The sequence below is a fragment of the Sorex araneus genome, chromosome X, assembly GCF_027595985.1.
Source record: "Sorex araneus isolate mSorAra2 chromosome X, mSorAra2.pri, whole genome shotgun sequence".
Classification (NCBI taxonomy): Eukaryota; Metazoa; Chordata; class Mammalia; order Eulipotyphla; family Soricidae; genus Sorex; species Sorex araneus.
In genome coordinates, this window is record NC_073313.1 from 373,902,880 (window position 1) to 373,926,070 (window position 23,191).

Sequence of the window (23,191 nt, forward strand, 5' to 3'; positions counted from 1 at the left end):
CCTGCTGGCTGCTGCCGCCGGAGAGGGGAGCGACCGCCGAGCTGTCCCGCACGCTGGGCGCCGGCCCGCCGGCCCCGGCCCGCCTCTGCGACTTCACAGACGGGGAGACCCATCGGCCCGCGCGGCATCTCCGCGGCTGGGCCCCCACGGGCCGGCCCGCAACAGGTCCCGGAGCGCGGGAGCGGGTCGCTGCGCCCGGGACCGGCCGCGCCAGGCGGGTCAGCGGCCAAGACGCGGCTCCAGCCCGGCGTGGCCCGAGGCGGCGGCCGGCGCGCGGGAAGGCGCGCGCTGAGTGGACGGGCCCGGGGCCACGCGAGGGCCGGTGCGCGCGTGCTGGTCCGGGAGGCCGCGCCCCTGTGGCGTCCGCCGGGCCCCCGCGCGCAGCCGGACTTGGCCTTGGCCGCGCGCGCCGGGCGGCCCTTCCCGCGGGGCCCGGACGGCCCAAGCGCGGGGCTGCGGGAAGCGGCAGGCCGCGCGGGCGGGGCTGGGGAAGGGGCCTCCGGGCAGCGGCGGACAAAGCCCTCGCGGTGGCCCCGTCACCCCGCGGTGACCCCAGCTCCGAGCAGGCCACGCGGCGGCCCGGCCTCCCCGAAGGCGCCGGCGGGGACTAGCGTCCGAGGCCGAGGGAGCAGCGCGGGCGGCCGCTCCAAACGGGTGGCGTGGGGCGCGCGGGGCATAGCCCCGCGGCCACCCTGGGGACTCGAGCAGGTGCCCGGCGCTGGCCAGTGGTCTGCCCCTGCGCCGGGGTTCCCGCTTGCTTGGGCCGGCTGGGTTGGCGGCGGGAGGGACCGCTGCAAACAGCTGTTCCTCATACATATTTCATTACACAATCAGATAATGCGCCCCACCACCTTCTCAATTATTCACAGATAAACATTTTCAAGACGTTTTGACATCTGTCTTAGTGCCTGCTATTAATTTAGTAATGACTGCAGTTAAAAATGTATGGGCTGCGCCGTCGGAGCGGTCTGGGGGCTCCGGCCCTGGCGCGGGGTCTGGCGGCGCCGGTCGACGCTGGGGTAGGGATTAGCGGCCCGTCTGCGGATAGTGACTCAGGAAAATTGGAGGAGCGGCCCTCCCCCACCCGCAGAACCCTGCTTTCCCGCCCCGACCGGACAGACCCTGGCGAGTCCAGCCCTCAGCCCCCCATCCGGGCAGCAGGAAAGCCCTGGCAGTGCGGCTCGGCTTATCTGAGACCAAATACAACAAGAACAAGTAAAAGGGAGGAGGAAAGAAAACTCAGACAATCGCTCAGAATTCCTGACAACAAAGCCCCGCGCCACCAGCGGCGGTTCCTGGGGTCGGAGACCTCCACAGCTCTGCCTGCGGCCCCAGGCTGAGGCGGACGTGACAGGGCTTTTAGGAAACAGAAAAATAAACTCGCTCCAGTGACTGTCCACAGGGCAGAGGGAGCTCAGCGGCCAGAACGCGGCTTTTCTGCTTGACTGATGTGCTGAGACGGCGGTGCACGCCCTTTTTAAAAATCTCGGAGTTCATTGATCTTGAAGCAATAAAATGTAAGAGTGGAATCTACAAGTCTACCGGTCACTGTTTCTGTCCGCAAAGGAGCTAGGAAAACCACCCAGGCCCGGGGCTGCCTCGGTATGCAGGCCTGTCCCCGCTGAAGCCCATGATCCACTCCTTCCGACGTGCATCCCAGTTGGACTTTACTGGCAAATATAGGAAAAGCAAGGCTGTGGAGGAGAGAGGCCCTGGGAGAAACTTCCCATCTGAGGAAGAGGAAGGCGGTGGGAATCTGTGCACACTCATTATTGTTCAAAACACCCGCAAGAACAAACACTTGCTAAATGTCTATAATCAAGCACCTTGGGCACAGTGGGGACTTGGGGGTGTACAGAGGATGGTGTGTCCTCCCTTATGTCCCTCATGCCTGTTTCTAGGACAGCTCCATCTGCCTGGCAGTCCCGCTGCCTCTGGCCCGTGCACAGTGGTCATCGGCCTGAAAGCCTCCTTCTTCCCTTTGTTCTAAGTGGAAGGACCCTCCCAAAGCGACCCTGTGGTGTGCCAGCCTGAGTTGGGAGCCAGGGGCCAGCACTGCCTCTGCCCAGAATGCTCTTGGCTGAGAGGGACAGGGGGCACACCTTTTTCCCAGTCAGCCTGTGGCCAGGAAAGCCGTCTGCTCTGAGTTTTCTGAATTTCCCAGAGAATGTTGACCCAGTAAACCTGATGTTCATGATCACTCCTCAGGAGAGTCATCTGGTGGGAAGGGGTTGGAATGGAATGGGGCTGGAGGCTGAAGTTCTCTCCGTTTTTAGGGTATAACTAAGGCCTGGAGGATGCCAGGGAAAGATCCTCTAACTCCTGGAGATGTACTGGAGCCAGGGGCACCCGGCGGAGAGGAAGCTGGTTGAGGTGGGAGCATGAAGCTCGGATGCTCTGCTATACAACCTGAACCACTCCACGGTCCAGCTCCAGACCCAGAGAGTCTGTGATGGCATCCGGCACCTTCCCCTGCCCGGAACTTCAGCCTCCGTGACTGGGCCTGTCTGTCCTGCTTTGTTCAGGTTCCCCTGGAAGCCTGCCTCCCTGGCCTCCTCCCTGGCCCCCGGTGCTCACACCCCTCACGGTCCCCTCCTTTCCTCTCCTCTCAGGTGACAAGCTCTGGCAGGTGAGGCTGGTAAGGGGGTGATGGGGCTCTGGGGGGCCCCAGGTCCGCAGTGCATCCCCGCTTCAATTCCTTAACCTTCCAGGAGGAGGAGGTGCCTGGGAGGCTGGGACCGGCCCTGGATGTCTCCACGTCCAGGGTGTGGGAACCTCCTCCAGGCCATTGTCGGGGCTCAGGTGTCTCCCTAAGGACCCTATCTGCCAGAGATGCCTCGATCGGTGGGACCCTCCAGGAGAGGTCTACGAGTTCAGGACTAGCCCAGACCCCAGCCTCGGCAGTATTTGTAACTGGGAACCCCGGACCCGCCCCTAGCCCCTCCTCCCGCCCCACAGGGGCGCCGACCCGCGGCTGCAGGAGCGCCGCCGGCCCCCTAGCCCGGCGTGGCCCAGGGCTGGCGAGCAAGAAGCGGCCCGGAAGGGAGGCCCGAGCCGGGGTCTGCGGGCCTGCGAGGGGCTCTGGTGCGGTGGGGCCGCAGTGCCGGGCGCGGCCGCGGCTCTCGGGGACCGCGGGGCTCGCGCGTCCCCGCGCCCTGGCAGGTGCGTTCTCTCGCCGCTTTTGGCTCAGCCGTCGGCTGTTCCTAGCCTTCGAGTCGAGTGACTGACCGCTCCGGCCCGACGGTCAGGCCCGGGATCCGAGACGACGGGCGCCCCACAGGCCTGTTCCGCTCCGGGCCAATCTAGAAACGCCCATGGACAGGGGCCAGAGAGTCGCCCACGCCACGAGGAGTGCGGGGTGGCCCCGGCTGGCCCCGGCGGGGAGGGCGGGCCGGTGCCGGATGGGTGGAGAGGGAAGGGGTGGGGGATGGAGTCGGGCTACCTTGGAGAGCGCCGGCTTGTCGCCGAGCTGAGGAGGGGGTGCGTGACCCCCCGGAAAATCACGCTAATGATGTAGGATTCCGGAGGGGGCGAGGGGCTGGGCGGGAGGAGGGAGCGGACGGGCACGGCGCCCCGGCGCGCGGCAGACAGCAGTGGAGGCACTGCCGGGGCTGGGCGCCCGACAGGTTAGGGGGACGCGGCGGCCGCCGCGGCGGGCAGGAGGGCGGGGGAGCGGCGGAGGAGAGGCCGCGGAGTGCGCGAAGCGAGCGCAGAGCGCGCGGCGCCGCCGGGAAGGAGGCGCTCCCGCCGCCCGATGAATATTTACCCGCCGCTGATCGCTGCGCCCCGCCGCCCTCACCTGGGCACAGGTAAGACCCTCCGGCGCAGGCGTCGCGACCCACCCCGAAACACACCACCGCCGCGGCCCCGGGGTCCCAGGTCGGGCGGAAGAACCGGGCAGCGACGGAGGGGGCGCAGTGCGGTCAGGGAGGGCCTGGGCACGGGCTGGGAACACCGCAGGCCACCTGCGCCGACCGGCGCGTGCGTGCATGACTGCGGGGGCGCTGCAAGGGCATACCCCGACTTTGCACCGGACACCCCGGGCTTCCAGCCGTGCGCTCACCTCGCCCCTCCCGGGTCCACCCGCGGGCCGGGCGCCGCACGAGCCTTTGTACGCGGCGCGGGCTCCGGGAAGTCCTGCCCGCGAGGCTGAGCACCGCGCTTCTGCGGGCAAACCCTACACAAAGGCCGTCGGCCGGTCCCGCGCGCTGCCCGCCGCGCTCGGGAGGTGCTGGCGCACTCCAAGGCAGCGGCGCCCAGGCAGCCACCGCCGCGCGAAAGTGCCCAGGACCCAGGACTGGGCGGCGCTTCGCGGTGCGGGTGAAGGAGGGGGCGGGCACGGCGGGCGGGACCCCAGGGCAGCGCGCGGTCCGGGTTCCGTGCCGCCGGGACGCGGGAGGAGCCAGGGCCCGAGCGACGGGGCGGAGCCGGCCCCGGGACCGGAGTCTTGGAGGCACTTACCTGGCCACCTGTTGAGAGTCCGTTTGGGGTCGGCGCTCGGGCGCTGCGCGTGCTGGCCACAGACCTAGTAGCGACGCCGGAAAAGGTGCTTTCCTTCGCGACCCCGCCCGGCGCCCACAGGCCCGCTCAGGCCGCGCCCAGGACCTCAGCGGGGCCGCCCGCGCCCTCCCGCCGCCCGGGCCCGGGCCGCGGCGCGCGCCGGCTCAGCCTGACTCCCGGCGCGCAGAAGTCAAGAGCGGCCGCGCCGCCGCCTCCGCGCGCCTTTCAGGGCCCGCGCGCGCCGCATTCTTGTGCCGCGGCCTCCGGGTCCCCCCGACAAAGCCCCCGGAGCCAGTCGCTCCCTTCCCGCTAAATCCCCTTCGGGGTCAGTGCGCCAGCAGCGCCTGGCCAGCCCGCGTCTCTTAAAGACCTGCATCCCCTCCGCCCCGCGCCCCCGACCCCCGCCTCCCCCTTTCTGCACCGAGCCCCCCACCCGTGCCAGAGGCCCCGCGGCCCTGACCCGCCGCTTGCGAACCCCTCGCCCCCTCCCCTCGCCCCCTCCCGGGAGCAGCTGCCGCTCCGGGACGGGCCCCAGAGCTGCGATTCCATCGCTGGCCGGCGTCACCTTCCTGGCTTCGGTCCCCTAACTCTGCCCCGAGGGTCAAGGCCCCGCCTTTGCCCGCGGAGAGGGTCGTTCTCCAAGTTTGAGCGTGTACTTGACGGGTAGGGTCGGGTGGGAAGTGGGGCGGGGCGAGCGGGCAACTGGGGAGAGGCGGAGAGCAGAGTCCCTGGCGAGCAAGCCGGTCTGGCCTACCTGGTGGGCCCACCTGGCCTGTGGGCAGGGGTGAAGGCTGGGGGCAGTGTATGAGAAGCTGAGCGCCAGAGCCAGGAGTACTAGTTGGCTAGGCCCACCGTACCTTTGCCTGGGGGAAATGTGGGTATCCCTAGAGCCCCCCAATTGGATGGAAGAGGGCTGACCCCACAAAGCAAGTCCTCTGTGAGGCCCTCCAAAGTGGCCACCCTGAGTGCCTGGGAGCCCCAGAGAGCCCAGGAGCAGCTTACCAGGGGTTGGAGAGGGCCTGGGCAGGAAGAAGTCACCCGGGAGGGAGGGGACGGGCAGGTGGCTGGGGCTCTACCTAGGCAGCGCCCCTGCCCCAGGCCTGGGCACGGTGGGGTCTGCCTGGACTTCCTTTAGACCATGATGTCTGCGCCTGGGCAGACGCCGGAGAGCCCAGCTCGGGCTGTGCAGTGGTTTTGCCGGAACTAGCAGACACTGCACCTATGTGGGACCTGAGGCGTCAGCCTTTCCCCTAAGCCCAGGATATGATTCCCCGACTGAAGGCTTGCCACCCTCTGCCCAGGACCTGGCACACTGGTTTTGGCTGTTGCAGAGGGTCTCCGCTAGCCATGGGCAGCCTTCTGGGCCACAGGGACCAAAGTAGCTCAGGTAGCAGGAGCGTGGAAGCTGGCCTGGTCCTCGTCCATCCCTCTGTCCCAGCAGCAGTCCTGTCCCACTGCCTGCCAGAGCTTGGGCGATCAGCCTGAGTGGCGTGGGTCTCTCAGAGGTGCTCCAGGCCACACTGGCTGGCCTGCTAGATCCACTTGCCTGGACCTGTCAGTGGGCATCCTGGAGGCTCTAGATCAGCTTGCCTGGTTTGAGGATATGGGGGGCGGAGGAGCCTGCAACCACCTTCCGTGGCTCTCATTAGGCCTGGGGGTGCTGAGAGGTGCGGCGGGGCCGAGGCGGCTTTTGAGCGGTCGGGCGCTTCATTAAGCGGCGCTAACAAGGCTTACAAATGCCCGACCCGGAGCTTTCTGCAGTGCCTGGGCCTTAGCAGGGCGCCGGCCTAATGAGGGTCACTCAAAGGGGCTGATCAAATATTCAAATTTCCCCGCACGCCGGGAACTTTTATGTGCGGAGAAAGTTGAGGCAACTGAGCTGTGTTTACTGTCCAGGCAGACAATCGCTGGGCGCTGTGCGCGGGTCCGGCGGGGCGGGGCTGGGCGCGCGAGGGAGCAGTTGTTGTTGTTCATTCAGAGGAAGGTAATGCGGTCCTTGAAGGGCTCCTCGGCCTCCCCGCCTGTGAGTCCCGCTCCCCCAGGCCAGCGGGGCGCGGGGAGGCCTCCCAGCCTGGGGCTGCGGGCTGGCAGGTGCCCCCTAGGGCCCAGCAGCCAGGCTGAGCCAGTTGGAGTGGACGTTGCACCCATGCGCCGGGTCCTCCGCTCCCGAAACCTGCAGAGCCCCTGGCTTCTTAGTAACCCGGTCCAGGAGAGGGTGGGGTCTCCGGCAGGGTCTCCCCGGCTGGGAGCCTGCTGGGTTGATGCTGACACCGGTGACCCTGTGTGCACGCAGGAGGGTCCCCTCTGAGGCGCTCAGCCCCTTACTCCCACTCCCGGACTGGTGAACCTCGGGCCTCGGCCTGGCCACTGAGGCTGGACGCCAGGAGCCGGGGCTGCCAGGGCACGGGGGACACCGGAGTCGGTCATTGGCTTGCCCTCCTGATGTACTCGCTCTGAGAGACAGCTGGGCGCGGGCACTCCCAGGGCCCCGGGACCAGCTCTACGGTACTCCTGCTGCCCAGAGAGGCCTGCCAGGGACACGGGACTCCGAGCTTTCCGCTCCCAAGGGCCTCCCCACCGCCTTACGCCTGGAACGGGGCAAGCTGCGAGGCGGATGCGCCCGTTTCCCCTCCTCGCTCCTCTGGCACCCCCAGACCGAGCCCCGCGGAGCCCGCGCTTCCAGCTCCACCTGGTGGAGCCGAGTCCCAGCCACGCGGCCCCTCCCGCTCCCCGCCCGAACTCACCGCGGCGGCCGGGCACGGGGTTCAGCGGGGGTCCGTCCGCACCCCCACCCGCCCGCGCCCCGCAGCGCGGCCGCCCGGGAGCGAGGGAGCGGGCGGGCGTGTCGCCGAACTAGTCCGGGCCCCGGCGGCCTCGGTGCCGGCGCCGGGCGGGGTGTTGGATTTCCCGGCTCGGCTCGAGCCCGCGGCACCTGCCCCGCGCCCCGCGGCCGGGCGGGCGGCGGCGGCGGGGGGAGGCGGCCTCAGCCCGGGCGGGGGTGCGGGGCGGGGACGGGACGGCGGGGTTCGCCCGCCCGCCCGGCGCCGGGGTCCTCGGCTCCAGGGGATGCAGTTTCGGGGTCACGAGCTGCTTTCAAGAAAGTTGAGCACAATATTCGGAACCCACCCGTAGGAATTCTCCCCCACACGCGCACAATGCCCACTCCCGCCCCTTTCTCTCCCCCTCCCGCTTCCTCCCCTGCCCCGCCCGCCCGCCGGGGCCCTAATCCTCCCTCCAGAGAAAGGGCCGCGAAGAAAGGACCCAGGTCCGACTCGCGTCCCCGAGTGCGGCCGCCCAGCTCGGCCAGGCCCCGGGCCTGCGCTGCCACCCCCTCGCCCGCCTCCCGCCCCCCTCCCCCGCGTGCCCAGTGCCCGCCTTCCCGCGTGCCACCCCGGGTCCCCGGCACGGACTTCCCTGAGGACGACGCAGGGCGCGCGGCCAGGGGCGCGCTGCTGGGCGCGGAGCGGGCTGGCGGGGCCGGGGGCTGCCGGTGGGCGCCGGTGAATTCGCCCCGCCGCGCTCGCTCCTCCCTCCCGCCCGCCCGCGCGCTGCGCCCTCCGCGCCGAGCCCCCAGATCTGCATCGGAATGTGGAAAGGATCTTTTTTAAAAAAAGTTTTGAATTCCTCAATGATTTTTCTTCTGGAAAGGCAGCTTAGGGTAATTATGTCAGCTTTATTGAGCGCAGATTAAGTTGAAGTCTGGACGCTGCGTTTCAATATGCGTCGTACACGGGCCTACAATGCGGGCACTGTTGGCGACTGTGTGTGAACCCTTTAAAAATACACACTTTTTAACACCAAACGGAGTCGCAGCTAAATATGCACAGAATTAGGGGAGCGCGGCCGTGACCCGCCGCGGTGTCCAGTCCCGTCAGCGGGCCGTAGAGCCCCACAAAGGGGCTGCTCGAGTAGGGCCCTGCCCGGCGGCGCCCACCTTGGAGTCAGCCCCAGGCTTCGCCAGGGCCTTTGGGTCGGCTGAGGGGGTGGCGTTACCATCCTGGAGAAAGTGCCGGATTTTCGCTGGACAGATGAGCCGTTTTCGGGCCTATCTGCTTCCCGGGCAGCCTCCGAAGTCCGGCGCCCCGCAGGGCGGCGAGTGGAGCTCTGCAGCCGCGGGGGGCTGCGGCGCGTATGCGGCGGGCTTCGGGCCTGGGCCGGGATGGGGGTCGGGGTGGGGGAGCCTGCGGGAGTCGGGGGACGCACCGCAGGTGGGCGTCTAGGCCGGAGAGCCGGTGCGGCTGTTCACAAACGCGGGGAGGGCGCCCGAGCCGGGCGCAGGCGGGCACGGGCTCCGGCCCAGCGGGGCGTCGGCCTAGGGTGAGGCTCCGGGCTGGGCGCACGGTGCACCGTCCCGACTCAGGACCCCACCCTACCCTCGTGCTCCCACGGAGGCACAGGAGTACCCTCCCCCGGTCCTGGGGTGGGCGCTTCGACCCCCGCCCCCGCTCCCCTTGCCCGGCGCATCCCTTCGACAACTGCATTTTGGATTTCCTGCAGAACTTTGGGGGACCAGGGAAGACGGAGGCTGGAGGCAGGCGGTGAGTCGGCGACGGACGGCGGGGCGGGGGGAGCCGGGAGCGAGCAGGGGAAGTGCAGAGATTAAGAGTTGCAAAGATTTAAAAAAAAAAGAAAGAAAAAATCTCTCTCTCCCCCCCGGCGCTCGCGCCCTCCTCTCCCCTCCCCCCCACCCGGGCTAAGTGGTAAAACCGTCCTTACGTTCTCGGTATTGATTGGCAGCGCTGACAGTGATTGGCAGCGGTTGCCATGGCGACGCCACAACGACACGCCGCAGACCAATAGAAAAGCGAAACAAAATGTTTCAATGCCGCACTCACTGTGGATTTAGGGGAGATATTATGAGGCTGTTGTCATTAGGGCGATCGCGGCGGAGTCGCTGAATCCTGCTCGGCGCGGCCCGCGCGGCTCCGGCCCGGCTCGGCTCGCTGCGCGCGCGCCGCTTCCTCCCTCTATGCGGCCGCGCGGGGGTGTGTGCGCGGGGCTGAGCGCGGGGTGCGGGTGTCCCCGGCGCCCTTCCTCCTCCCCCTCCGCCGCCGCCCGCCGCCCCCGCCTCCCCCGCTCCGCCCCCCGCCGCGCGCGCTCCCCCCGGCCCGCGGCGCCCCGCGCCCGCGCCGCCTCCCCGCGCGCGGCCGCTCGCTGACTCTCTCCTCTCCTCCAGGTCAGCCCATGGTTTTCCGCTCCCCCCTAGACCTCTGTTCCTCCCACTTCTTGTTGTCCAACTTGGCGGAGTCTCACCACCGCGCCCCACTTCTGGCGAGCGGCGGCGGCGGCGGCTCCAGGGCGCCCCCGGAAGACCCGTCCATGTTCCAGCTGCCCACCCTCAACTTCTCGCCGGAGCAGGTGGCCAGCGTCTGCGAGACGCTGGAGGAGACGGGCGACATCGAGCGGCTGGGCCGCTTCCTCTGGTCGCTGCCCGTGGCGCCCGGGGCGTGCGAGGCCATCAACAAGCACGAGTCCATCCTGCGCGCGCGCGCCGTGGTGGCCTTCCACACGGGCAACTTCCGCGACCTCTACCACATCCTGGAGAACCATAAGTTCACCAAGGAGTCGCACGGCAAGCTGCAGGCCATGTGGCTGGAGGCGCACTACCAGGAGGCCGAGAAGCTGCGCGGCCGCCCGCTCGGCCCGGTGGACAAGTACCGCGTGCGGAAGAAGTTCCCGCTGCCGCGCACCATCTGGGACGGCGAGCAGAAGACGCACTGCTTCAAGGAGCGGACTCGCAGCCTGCTGCGGGAGTGGTACCTGCAGGACCCCTACCCCAACCCCAGCAAGAAACGCGAACTGGCGCAGGCCACCGGCCTCACTCCCACGCAGGTCGGCAACTGGTTCAAGAACCGGAGACAGCGCGACCGCGCCGCGGCGGCCAAGAACAGGTCAGTGGCGGGCGCGCGGCCTGGCCGGGGCGCGGGGCACGCGGGGGATGAATCTGCGGGGGCCGGGCGTGCGGGGGCCCACTGCCACGTCCTCCAGGCTCGCTCAGCGGAGCCCACGGGCGCCGCGGGCTTCTCGTTTCCACATTCGTCAAGCCTCGGGCGGAGTCGGGGAGGCTCGGCGGAGCCAGCGGGTCCCCAGGCACAAAGGCGGATGGGCTGGCGGAGTCCCCATCCTGCCGCAGACCCTCGAGCTCCCTGACCACTTCAGAGTGGGGAGGCCTTGTGCGTGTGTGCATGTGCGCCCGCGTGTGTGTGTGCACCTGTCCTCCTGTCCCTGCTAGACCGGGCATCTCTGTCCACTAAGTTGAAGAGTGGGCAGGAACAGGCTGACCCAGCGCCGCCCAGTTGCCCTGGGACTGGCGGTCTTTGGCTCAGGACAGGGGAGAATTGAGGGCCAGCTTGGAGAAGAGGGGAGCTGCGAGAGCGCAGGGAGGCCGGCGTCTGGTCTGAGAGCCAGAGCTCCCGGCCTGGCCGGTGCTGCCAGCGACCGAGGGTCTGCGGGCTGCGTGGCTCTGGGCAGCGAAGGGCCAGGCCAGCCCAGGGCTCTCTCCTGGTCGGAGGTCCCACTTTTCGCTGGATGGGGGGCGCCCCGCTCGGCTCCAGGCGGCAGCTGGCGGGGACCAGCGGCTCAGGGCGCCGCTGCCTTCTCCTTGCCAGCGCCCCGCCGCCGCCGCCGTGCCGCGTTAGCATCCCCGGTCCTGCGCTTTGCGCGGGATGCACAGAGCTCGGCGGGGACCCTCTGCACGCGCTGGGAGCGCCGTCAGTGCGGGCGCGCTCGGGGGCGCGGGGCCCAGAGGCTCCTGGACTGGCTGTGCAGGGCCGAGAGGCTGGGGAGGGAGAAGGGCCGTCTTGGTTCCGCCCGGGTTTCGGCTCCTTCGGGGCTCCGGGTCGGGCGCCTAGGCCTTCCCGGGCCTCAGGCCGAGGTCCCGGTCTCTGTGGGGGCCAGCCCTGCCCCGGGAAGTACCGGGAAGCCCGGCGAGGGGCGGCCCGGGAGCCTCCGCGGGAGCCAGGAGCGGCGGGCGAGAGCGCGAGGGCGCGCGGAGCCGCGGCTGCGCCGTGTCAGGGCGCTGCTCTCTGTCTCCGCAGGCTCCAGCACCAGGCCATCGGGCCGAGCGGCATGCGCTCGCTGGCCGAGCCCGGCTGCCCCACACACGGCCCTGCAGAGTCGCCCTCCACGGCAGCCAGTCCCACCACCAGCGTGTCCAGCCTGACGGAGCGCGCGGACACCGGCACCTCCATCCTGTCGGTAACGTCCAGCGACTCGGAATGTGATGTATGATGGCCAAGGCCGGCCCTTCCGCGCCCTCCCTCCCCTCCCTGCCCTCCGAGGCCTCCTCGGTCCCCAGAACCAGCCAGAATCAGGACACACCATCGTACACGCACGCAAGCACACACTCCCACCCCAGCAAAACCTAAAACGCAGGAGAAATAAGTCGAGCTCAGCCCATGAACAGCCCCAGCTACCGTCTGCCACCACCGTCACCCCAAACGCCCGATCGCCGCATGCAGGACCAAGCGGCCGGCACACACAAGGTGACAATTGTACACTTTCTGGGACAAGCTTCTCCTCCGGTCCCCTCGGACCGGCACCCCACCTGCATGATGATTTATTTGTATCTGGGAAAATATTCTCTCTAGTTTAAAACGATCTAAAAGCGTCTACTGTAACAACAGCAGCAACAACAACAACAAACCACAATGAGACAACAAAAGCTAAACAGACAAAAAGAGAAAAAAAAATGAAACTGCCATCTCCGTTCTTGAATTTGTTTTTGAGAAAAAAAAAAGAACTGGAGAGGAAACGGCCGAGGCCCGCCCTTTGTTGCCCGCGCGCTCTTTCCTCCTCTGTTCTGAAGTCTAAGTATCGGTCAGACAAGATGCAATCCTGTTTTTTGTTCAGCAGACAATCATTTTCTTCGTAAGCACCTTTTTCTCTCCACTCTGTCACTGCCTGTGTGGGTACTGGTTATAAATGTGGAAAAAGAATAGTTATGACTGTAACAGATTTTTATTTTTATTTCAAAATTTTATATGAATTATGTATATCTTAATGATCGGTCATTTTCCCAGTTTGTAATATATGTGTAGAAATTGCCTGTATATGATATTGCTTCCCCCCCTTCTCTCTCCTCCCCTTTCCTCCACCTCTACTCACCTCACCTTTCCTCTGGGCACCCCCCACCCGCTTGGCCGCCCTGTGGGTCCGGTGCGGTGGTGTGGGTTAGGAAGAGGGACCCGTCCTTGCGAAAGCGGAGAGTGAGCCCTTAGTATTCTTATGCAAAGGCGATTTCCGTACTTCTCAGCTGCTTTGGCGAGACCGCTCACTCTCACCGGGCTTTCACTGTTCTCTTAACTGCGTGTTTATCTATATGTAAAAACTTTCTAAAGCAAATACAGTATTCTCCATTTTCTTATCACTCCACAGACTGGTGTTTTTGTCCCTCCCAGAGCGGCAGCCCAGGGTGCGGCCCGCCGGCCTGGGTTTACACCTGGGCACTCAGGCCTGGGTGTGGCCTGTTGGGGGGGCCAGGTTGGGGGCCGGCTGGTGGGACCAGAGCTAAAGCCAAATCCCTACCAAGATGCACATTGGCTGAGGAGGATCCCCGCCTCGGGGACACTGTTAGCAAACCCAGTCACTTCGGGTTTCTTGTTGGTTTTTTGTTTTTCCGCTTCTTAATTATTTACTTTTTATTTATTTTTGTGTGTGCTAGGGACTTTGGCCATTCTTGGCTTTTTGCGGGTGGTGCAGGGCGGCTTTGCGAAACGCCGACCCCCTCCCCAAGGCAGCCAGAAGCTGTAGGCTGGGTCTTGTTTGGACAGTGGTGGGGGAAGGGTGGGTGCACTGGGCCGGGGTGAGCAGGGGGCTTGGGGAGGTTAGACCCTGGAATGCGATGGGGACGGACCTCGAGACTCCGGGCTCCCATTTCCTTCCTGCCTTTGGGCACCCACGGGAGGTTGTGCGCCCGAGGCCTGGCAGAGCTGGTTGGCACCAAAGTGAAACCCCGCGCCCCGCCCCGTGCACTGGTCGGTGCGGCCCTGCGGTGCTCCGAGTCGGCGCGGCCACCGGCGCCTCCGCCGCTTAGGGCCAGGGCGGCTGCGGGTGAGGAGGAGCCGGGGCGGTAATTCCAGAAAACTTGCCCTCACTTGAAAGGGCAGTTTCCAAAGCAGGATTAGGGCGAAACGTGCCTGGAATTTCGCGCCCGTTCCAAACTAATTTTGACTTCCGATTTCCGATTTCTTTTTGTCCCTGTCGGGGGCAGCACTCTGGGGGAGCCAAGGCGGTTTGGGCCGGAGGTTTTGGTGGGGGTGTCCTGGGGCCGTGCGATGGGAGGGGAAGGGGTTGTCTCAGCCAGTTCTGTGGCAGCCTGACCGCGGGGTGCACCCTCAGGCTCGAGAGTCCCAAGCCGGCTACAGTGACACACACACCTGGTGGGGACATGGGGCCTCCCAGCTCTGCTCTGACAGACAGCCTATGGGGGTGGGGGACAGGCCCAGACTGGAGGACACTCACCTCCCCACAGAGCAGGGTCCAGGCCAGGCCCGTGCCAGCTCTGGGCTGTGGGCCTTGTGTTACGCTCCCCTCTCTGCAGGCGACACCAACCCATGTCCAGTACTGGCTGAGCACGGGCACCTGGGGTTGCTGGCTTTAGGGGGCATGGGCAGGGGTGTCCCATGACCTCGCGGGCACCTGGATCCTGTGCCTGCCTAGGACGTTAGCAGGAAGGGCTGTCTCAAAGCGGGCAGGCCTGGGGTTCCTCTCCGCCGCGGGGCCTCCAAGCTTGGCAGGTGGGCAGTGGCCAGGTGGTGAGACGCCGTGAGACTGGGTGCCCTCCGTGGACTCAGCAAGCACCTCCTCGTGGACCCCGACTGCTCTGCTGCCCCGTGGCTGCTGTGGTGGGGAAGGACTTGCGAGCAGAAGGGTCTCCTGCCTGCCCGAGCTGGAGGGGCGGCGGCCTGTCTGCCCCCACTCTGGCCCCCAGCCGGGCCTGTCAGTCCCTCTGAGGACCCCGTTGCCGGTGGCTGGCGGATTCTTGCAATGGTGTCTGGGGCCCAATGGGAGGCCGGAAGCTTCCCCCTCCCGGCACTGCTGGGCCCTCTCCTGTGGGGGTGCAGTCCAGGCTGGTCTCTGGCCTCCCCAGGAGGACCCTCAGGCCCACTGTCTTCGTCCTGACTTGGGCTTTGTGTGCTGGCCCTGCCGCCAGGGGGGCCCTTCCCAGGCTCTCCTGCTGCTTCTACCCCAGCACCACACCGGGCTGGGCTCTGGGCTGAGCTCTGGCCTCCCTCCCACACACACACACACCAGTCCCGGTCCTTTGGAGTCTCAGCCCCCCTTAGCCCTGGGGTGCAGGCAGGGCAGCAGGAGGGAGTGGGAGGGGGAGCACACTGGCCGGCTCCGATTTCTCCGGTCAGCTGAGCACAACTTTCCATTCAAGTGTATTCATGCAGCTGCTGATTGAGTTCTGCTGGCCGGCAGGCGGGGCTGGATGGAGCGGTGGCCCAGGGAGGCCGGCAGAGGCCACCACACACACTCACACTCACATACATTCACACACACGCACAAATGCACACACGCATGCACACATCCATGCATGCATACACGCACACACATGCATGCACATTCATTTACATATGCACAGCACACGCATCCGCACATGTGCACAGCCAGCTCAGGGTGGCGCCTGCCCTCACTCCTTCCTGCCCCTCCTGCCCTACAGCCCAGCTGGCCTGCCCAAATGCCTCTCTGCAGGGCTCCTGGGTCCTGACTCAGACGCCAGAGTCTAGGTCCACAGAGCTCCTGTGGACACTCTCCAGGGCGCACACACTCAGTGCCCAGTGCTCATGCATGCACCAGCCTCCCAGGGTGCACACAGTGTGCTCCTCCCATGCCCCCTGTCCAGAGGAACACAGGACTCCAGAACCACCCGTCAAATAAGAAATGCCGGGTGAGGGGTGCTGGGAATCCACCAGGGGATGCCCAGAGCAGCAGGGGCAGCATGGACTGCAGCAGAGGGGCCTGAGGCACATGAACACACACACACACACACACACACACACACACACATGCAGGGGCAGACCAGAGCCCCTGAGAGAGGCACACGAACAGATGCACACACCCCCAGATGCACACACGGGCAGACCAGAGCCCCTGAGAGAGGCACACACACAGATGCACACACACAGATGCACGCACTGGGCAGACCAGAGCTCCTGAGAGAGGCACACGCACAGATGCACGCACGGGCAGACCAGAGCCCCTGAGAGAGGCACACGCACAGATGCACACACACAGATGCACGCACGGGCAGACCAGAGCCCCTGAGAGAGGCACACACACAGATGCACACACACACAGATGCACGCACGGGCAGACCAGAGCCCCTGAGAGAGGCACACGCACAGATGCACACCCCCAGATACACACACGGGCAGACCAGAGCCCCTGAGAGAGGCACACACACAGATGCACATACCCCCAGATGCACGCACGGGCAGACCAGAGCCCCTGAAAGAGGCACACACACAGATGCACACCCCCAGATGCATGCACGGGCAGACCAGAGCCCCTGAGAGAGGCACATGCACACACACACACAGATGCACGCACACACACAGATGCACACACACATGGGCAAACCAGAGCCTTGGAGAGAGACATGCACAAAGGCAGACCAGTGCCTCTAAGATGTACACACACACACACACACACACACACACACACACTGGCAGACCAGTGCCTCTGAGAGAACATACATGCACAAGAACACACATGGGCAGAGTCAGCCTCTGAGGGACACGCACACGCACACACACACACACACGGGCAAATCAGAGCCTCAGAGACATGCATGAACACACAGACACACCCGCGCGCACACACACACACACGGGTAGATCAAGAGCCTCTGAGACAAGCATGAACACACTGACACCTACACCCACACACATACACTGGTAGACCAGAGCCTCTGAGACATGCATGCACACACAGACACAGACACACACAGGCAGACCAGAGCCTCTGAAACACGCATGCACACACAGACACACACACTTGCACTGATATACACATGGGTAGACCAGAGCCTCTGAGATACGCATGAATGCACACACCCACACGGGTAAACCAGAGCCTCTGAAACACGCATGAACACACACACAGGTAGACCAGAGCCTCTGAAACACGCATGAACACACACACAGGTAAACCAGAGCCTCTGAAACACGCATGAACACACACACAGGTAGACCAGAGCCTCTGAGACATGGATGAACACACACACACAGGTAGACCAGAGCCTCTGAGACACACATGAACATACACACACATGGGTAGACCAGAGCCTCTGAGACACACATAAACACACACACGTGTAGACCAGAGCCTCTGAGACACACATGAACACACACGAACACACACACATGTGTAGACCAGAGCCTCTGAGACACGCATGAACACACACACGCACATGGGTAGACCAGAGCCTCTGAGACACACGTGCACACACATAGGCCGGCCCTGCGGCAAAACAGGGTCCACAGAGAAGACTCTCAACCCCAGAATGGGGCCCTCAGGGGTCACCCATTCCCCCATCCCATGTGCAGAGCAGCACTTGTACACACGTGAGATCATACACCATGTGTGCACATGTGTGCATTCACGCGGTCACACCATGTACACATACGCTTGCACAGGCTGGGCCAAAAAGAGGGATGGAGCAGACTAGAGTGGGCCCTGCTCTGAGCCCAGGAAGGAGTGAGGGAGGGTGAGACTGAGGGCCTGGGGCAGCTGGGTTCCTCTCCAGCAGCTCCAGGAGCCCAGTGGCCAGCAGAGGCCCTCAGGAAGCTCGGGAGTGCCCCCTGCTGGGGGGTTGGGGCAAATGCCGGGCCCCTTAGCGCTCACCGCCTGCTTCCTGGGCCTGGGAGAGACCCAGGATCCCCCCCTCGCCCGCCCCTGACCTGCCCCTGGGACCCCTACTCCCCAACCCCTCTGTCCCCCAAGCCCACTCCCCTGCGCCCTGGAACCCCGCCCTCGACACACTCCCTAGCACAGGGGAGCCAGTGCGGTTGGGGGGGAAGGACAGGGCTGCCCCAGCCCCCTGCGCCGCCCCCCCCCCCCCGAAGAAACCTGGGCCTGGAGGGGGCGGGGAAGGGCCAGACACTGTCTGGGTGGCCAGGCCTTTGTCTGCCCCAGGCTCTGGCCTGGCTTTCTCCTCTGGCCTTTGAGGGTGGAGTACTCTGATGGCTTCCTCTCAGTCCCTGTCTGCCCTCCCCTCCCCTCTGCCCCCTCCCCTCCTCCCTCCCACCTGCCTTTCATTGCGTCCCACCCAGCCTGTTTGGCTGGGGCCCTCTGTGCCCCTCCAAGCCCCTCTGTGCCCCCTGAACCCCTCTGAGCCCCGCTGTGCCCCCCCTGCCCCCGACTCTCTGAGCCGGTTCTCAGTGGCCCCTGGCCCCTGGGGTCCTGGGCTGAGCACCAGCTCCTGTAGGTTCCCTCCTGCGGGGACTCAGGCTTCTGCGGGTCCGACAAGGTCGCAGGCAGAGAAGGGTCTGGGCCGGGGTGGTCGTGGGGGCGGGCCAGGCGGGGGCCGTGCCCTGGGGCCACGGGGCGAACCGCAAGTCTAGCAAATCCGCGGCAGCACGGGCCCTGGCCCCTGCCCAGCGCCGGCCGCGCGGTCTCGGCTGCGCGGAGCTCTGCTGCCACCTGGCGGCGGGGCGCGGGTCTGGGGGTGATGAGGGGCGGGGATTGCGGGCCGCTGGGGGGCTGCGGGGGTGCTGGGGTGCGGGGCTGCGGGCTCAGACGGCCTTGGCTTGGCGCCTGCAGTTCCCACCTCTCCAGTCTCTGGTGGGCTCGAAGGGTCATGTGACCCCCCACTGTGCCGCCAAGTGCCAGGAGCCCCTGCAGACCTGCTGGGCCTCTGCCTGTCCCGTGGGGCGTGGGAGGGGAGTGGGGACCTGAATCTGTGGGGTGGGGGGGCGGGGGGGGCCCAGGCGCTGTCACACCCCTGCAGTGACAGCTGGGTCCTACCCCGCCCAAGAGGGAGGAGGGGTGGGCCGGTCTGGTATCCCCTCTAACAGAGATCAGCACCGCCTGGGCTCTCTCCCCACCCCAGGCTGCAGTAAAGAAACAGTGTGTGTGTGTGTGTGTGTGTGCGTGTGTGCGTGTGTGCATGTGCGTGTGTGTGCGCGCATGTGTGTGTGCGTGTGTGCATGTGCGTGTGTGTGCGCGTGTGTGCATGTGTGCGTGTGTGCGCACGTGTGTGTGTGCATGTGTGCGTGTGTGTGCGTGTGTGCGCACGTGTGTGTGTGCGCGTGTGTGCATGTGTGCGTGTGTGTGTGTGTGTGTGCATGTGTGTGCGTGTGTGCAGGAAGCCATTCCAAACCCTCCACATGTGGCTTCTCTGGACCTCTCCTGGGCCCACGGCGCCCACCCAGGCTGCAACCTCAGGGTCGGTGCCCAGCGGGGTCCCAGCACCACTAGGAGTGCCCGGTGCTCTGAGCCCAGAGCACTGCCAACATAAAACAAAGAACATTTGTCCATCGAGACACGCATTTCAGGCTCGTTTGTCGCGCTGTGGACACGAGAAAACCAACCCTGTTCGAGTTGCTCTGCGGCTTTGTCCTGTGTCCAGGGGGTCTGACAGGCTTCGAAGGCCCAGCTGCCCCCTGCCCTGGATTCCAGAGGAGGAGACGGAGCTCAGGAGGAAAAGCAAGACGAGACCCACCATGTCTGCCTCTAGTGCCCCGTGCCACGAGAGCCCAGCAGACTCTGCAGAATTCTGGGAAGGCCTGAGGGATGCAGGCCCAGTCTCCACCCTGTCCACGGCGGCTTGGCCTTGGGGCTTTGTCTGTTCCTGGCTCTCCTGAGCTCGGGGTTGACTGCCCTGCGGGCTGCCTCCTCAGAGGGTGTGGCGGGCAGCACACACTCACAAGGGACAGGGCAGGACCCTGGCTCAAGGGAGTCACGCTCGCCTGTGAGACCACCGTGTCCTTAGGTGATGAGAAGCAAACAGAGGAGATGTGTTTGGGGGTCCCAGGCACGGTTCTGCACGCTTAGCCACGGGTTCGCCCCAGGTGGTGCCGGGCCAGCCCTGCCAGGCTAGCGGCCACGGGCAGGTGACCTAGACCTTTTCTACGGAGCAGGGCGCCAACCCACACAGGGACACAGCGGGACCCGGTAGGGTGGGCTGGGCACAGTGGGGTCGAGCACAGTGGGGCTGGTGCAGTGGGAATCGGTACGGGGGCTGGTGTGGAGTGTGATCTCCTGGGATCTGCACCTCTGGCGCTGGGTGTGTGGTGCGGGGGTGTGGTGTGCTCCTCCTGCACGACTTGCTTAGGGACAGGAGCCACGGGACCAGTGACCCAGCTTGGGGAAGTTCTGCCCCGTCTCTGCCTCCCATTCTTGCCCCAAGCACATGTCCACTCCTGGGCTGACCCAGAGTGTTGGCCTTGGCGACTCGTGGCCAGTACATCCCGGTCTCCACCTCCCTGACCCTTCAATGTTGTTTCCCTGCTGCCCCCCAGGCCCCAGGTGGGCTGTGCTGTGCTGGCCCCTCCCGCCCCCCTCAGTATGCCCCTCCTCCGCATCCCTCCTCAGCCCTCCCTCAATGCACCTCCCGCTCCTTAGTCACACCCCTCTCACAGGCTGCTTCAGCCCCTGCTGGATGGGGTCCCGTGCGGGTGCCTCCTGTGGCAGGACAACCCGCCTGAGACAGCTCCAGCCACAGCGTGTGGCTCGGCCTCCCCACACCGCTGGTCGTGTCCTCCAGTCACAAGGGGCCCAGGGTCTGGTCCGGGGGCTGTGAGGGCGGCTGGAAGACACCTCCAGCCGCGGAGTCTTAGGTGCCCCGCCACCGGGACTGGCATCTGTCACTGCCCTGGAGCCAGCCCTGCGTCTGCACTGGGCGGGCTCTGGGGGAGGCGTGGGTGTGGGGTCTGCTGCGGCTGTGCCCACTCAGTTCTGCCCCCTTTGGGGTAAGGAATGAGATGGGCTGATGGCAGTTCAGCTCCGCCCCTGGCCCCGCAGGGACACACGTGGGCACCCCCTGCCTTGCTTCCATGCCCGGGACGGGCGGCTGCACTAATGGCCCCCACCAGGAGGGCCGGGGAGAGGGGTCTGGGGCGCATGCAGGAGCGTTGTTCCGGACTCTTCCCTGCTGAAGGCTGGCCGCACTCGAGCGCACAGCACGCTCCAGTTACCGCACAGAGCCGCGGGCACCAGCGCACAGGCTCATCAATGATGCAGCAGGAGCCGGCAAGTAAGGGGGGGTTGGAGCAGAGCTTGCTGTGTCGGCTCCCGCCACGGCTGCACAGAGCAGGAGCCCAGCCTCAGTTTCCCCTGGGCTCTCTCCTCATTTGGGCTCAGCTCAGCCCTGGGGTCACTGTCCAAGGAGCTGGTGCTGTGGTTGGCACGGCCGGTGGAGGAAGGACAGGGGTGGCCCCAAGGACCCGCGGCAGAGGACGCAGACCCACCCTCCGTGCCTGCAGACTCGCCCCCGGCCCAGCATAGCAGCCCAGATAGGATGAGGAGCAGAGGGGGCACCCCAGGGTCGGGCACGGAGCAGAGGGGCAGAGCAGCAGCAGGATGGTGTGTGGGGCATGGACCAGCAGAGGGTGTATTAGAACCCGCCTGCTAGGACCAGTCTCGGGAAAGTTTGAGAAGTCGAGGTGCTTGTCACAAGGTCCTGCTTACTGGTGTGTGACTGGGCTCGACAGGCAGGTGGTGCCGAGCTCCTGGTGGGGCAGGGGGTCCCCTGTGCTGAGATGTGGGCAGTAGAGCAGGGGCCATGTCATCGGGGAGGTGAGGGCGGCAGATCTACAGAGGCGTCCCGTGAGCACTGTCAGCTGAGCCCCAGGCCTGTGCTGTGGGCTCCAGTGTGCAGCCCATGCCCAGCCCAGCCAGGCCCCCTGACCCCTGTGCTGTCACGTTGAGGGGAGAAGGGCAGGAAGTGGGTGCGGGGCTCCTCTGCCTCTATCTCAGCCCCCAGCAGAGTCTGTGCGCCCCATGCCCGAAGGACAGAGTACCCTGGGCCTGTCCGTTGGTCCTTTCCACTACTCGTGGGCACCCCTGGGAGACTGTCAACCCCCCAGGGCCACCGACCCTCCAGCTGGCAGACTCCACTTCGGCTATCCCCTTCTGGGCCAGCGTGGGCCCGGACAGTTCAGGGTCCTCGGCCAGGGGCTCTTGGCCTGCGGCAGGGCTGAGGCCAGGGGTTATGTCTTCTGTTCCCTTTCATGGCACATGTCCAGGGTGGGTGAGGGTGGGCAGACAGGCAGATATATGCAGCTGGACAGCTGGACAGACAAACGGGCAGATGACGGGTGGATGCACCTGTGGATGATAGGTGCATTAAAAATGGATGGAGAGACAGAGGAAGGGATGAATAGGGGAAAGGAGGGTGGAGAGATGGGCAGATGGAAAATGGACAGCCGGACAGGTGCCTGGACAGACAGGTGGATAGGTAGACGGATAGTGGGATGGATGGTGGATGGGTGGACGCATGGGGGTGATGGACAGACATGAGCACATGGGCTGATGGACGTGTGGTGCGCGGGTGGATGGATTGGCAGATGGTGGGTGAGTAGAAGGTTGAATGGGTAGATGGGTGAGGGGATGGGCCAATGGGCAGGGAACAGAAGACTGATAGAGGACAGAGAAACTGGAAGCATCCTGGGACCAGCCTGAAGCCAGCGTTCTCTGCACTGCGTGGGCTCCTCTCCAGGGGACTCCTCTGAGTGCACCCACCAGAGTGGAGTGGAGCAACACTCTCCCCGCCATGTGGCTCTTAGCCCAGGGAAGGAAGGAGACTCGAGGCGAGGGACCAGAGCTGTCTGCTTGCTGTGCGCCGCCTAGGTTGTAAACAAGCTCCTGGGTGTGTCTGAGCCCAGAGGAGTGTGGGACTGAGGAAGAGCTGAGGGATCAGGTCCCAGCGGCACTGGGAAGAAGCATGCAGTCCTGGAAGAACGTCCCTGTAGCTCTGCCGCTCTCCTTCTGCTCCCACCCTGGCTCTGTAAGCTGCCGGGTCACACCGTCCATCTGCATGGAGCTCAGTGTCCAGTGGGGGAAGATCACACCATCCATCTGTGTAAAGCTCAGTGTCCAGGGGAGGGACAGTCACACCATCTATCTGCAAGGAACTCTGTGTCTGGGGTGGCGGGACAGTCACATCACCCATCACACGGAGCTCCATGTCCGTGGGGACAGTCACACCACTTATCTGCACTGAACACCATGTCCAGAGGGGAGATGGCCACACCCACCTCCAGTCTGCTCAGAGCTCTGTGTCCAGGGACAGTCACAGCATTTGTCTGCACAGAACTCCATGTCCAGAGCATGGACGGTCACACCATCTGTCTGCACGGAGCCCTGTGTCTGGGGCGGGGGTAGGAGTGGGGACGGCCACACCAGTGTCTACACAGAACTCTGGACCCAGGTGAGGAGAGTGAATGAGGCTGGGGTGGGAAGGCAGTCAGAGAGCGCGGAGTGGGCAGGGACGGGGACAGTGAGGGTGAGTGAGGGTGAGTTCCTTCTCTGCAGCAAGGAGCTGTGAGGGCTGACTGGCTTAGCAGTCACGAGAGCCGGCGGCCACATCAGGTGTGTGCTGTTCTCTGTGCCTGGGCGGGTCCAGGTTCGGGGCTAGGAAGATCAGCCCACATCACAGCAGCAGAGCGGACACTGGAACTGGGTGACCAGACAGCACTCCTCCACAGACGTCACCCAGGCTTGTGCCTGCTGGCTGCTGTGG

The 23,191-nt window shown here is 65.4% G+C and overlaps 1 protein-coding gene across 3 annotated transcripts; it reads left to right on the forward strand.

Moving 5' to 3' along the window:
- Positions 1-3,042: 3,042 nt before the first annotated feature.
- Positions 3,043-12,868, forward strand: SIX3 (SIX homeobox 3). Of its 3 annotated transcripts, none has more exons than XM_004616042.2 (3): positions 3,043-3,162; positions 9,677-10,391; positions 11,538-12,868. In XM_004616042.2, the coding sequence occupies exons 2-3, from the start codon at positions 9,685-9,687 to the stop codon at positions 11,728-11,730; spliced, it is 900 nt and encodes a 299-aa protein (XP_004616099.1). In that variant the 5' UTR covers positions 3,043-3,162; positions 9,677-9,684; the 3' UTR covers positions 11,731-12,868. The 3 variants fall into 3 exon arrangements, with proteins under 3 accessions (XP_004616099.1, XP_054977668.1, XP_054977669.1); XM_055121693.1 differs by lacking the exon at positions 3,043-3,162 and adding an exon at positions 3,543-3,809; XM_055121694.1 differs by lacking the exon at positions 3,043-3,162 and adding an exon at positions 9,197-9,485.
- Positions 12,869-23,191: the final 10,323 nt, after the last annotated feature.

Bases quoted from the DNA above. Each gene is read 5' to 3' on its own strand.
- SIX3 (XM_055121693.1), top strand. From the start codon at position 3,755: ATGAATATTTACCCGCCGCTGATCGCTGCGCCCCGCCGCCCTCACCTG. The intron at 3,810-9,676 runs GTAAGACCCTCC...CCTCTCCTCCAG, and splicing joins CCGCCCTCACCTGGGCACAG to GTCAGCCCATGGTTTTCCGC. The intron at 10,392-11,537 runs GTCAGTGGCGGG...CTGTCTCCGCAG, and splicing joins GCCGCGGCGGCCAAGAACAG to GCTCCAGCACCAGGCCATCG.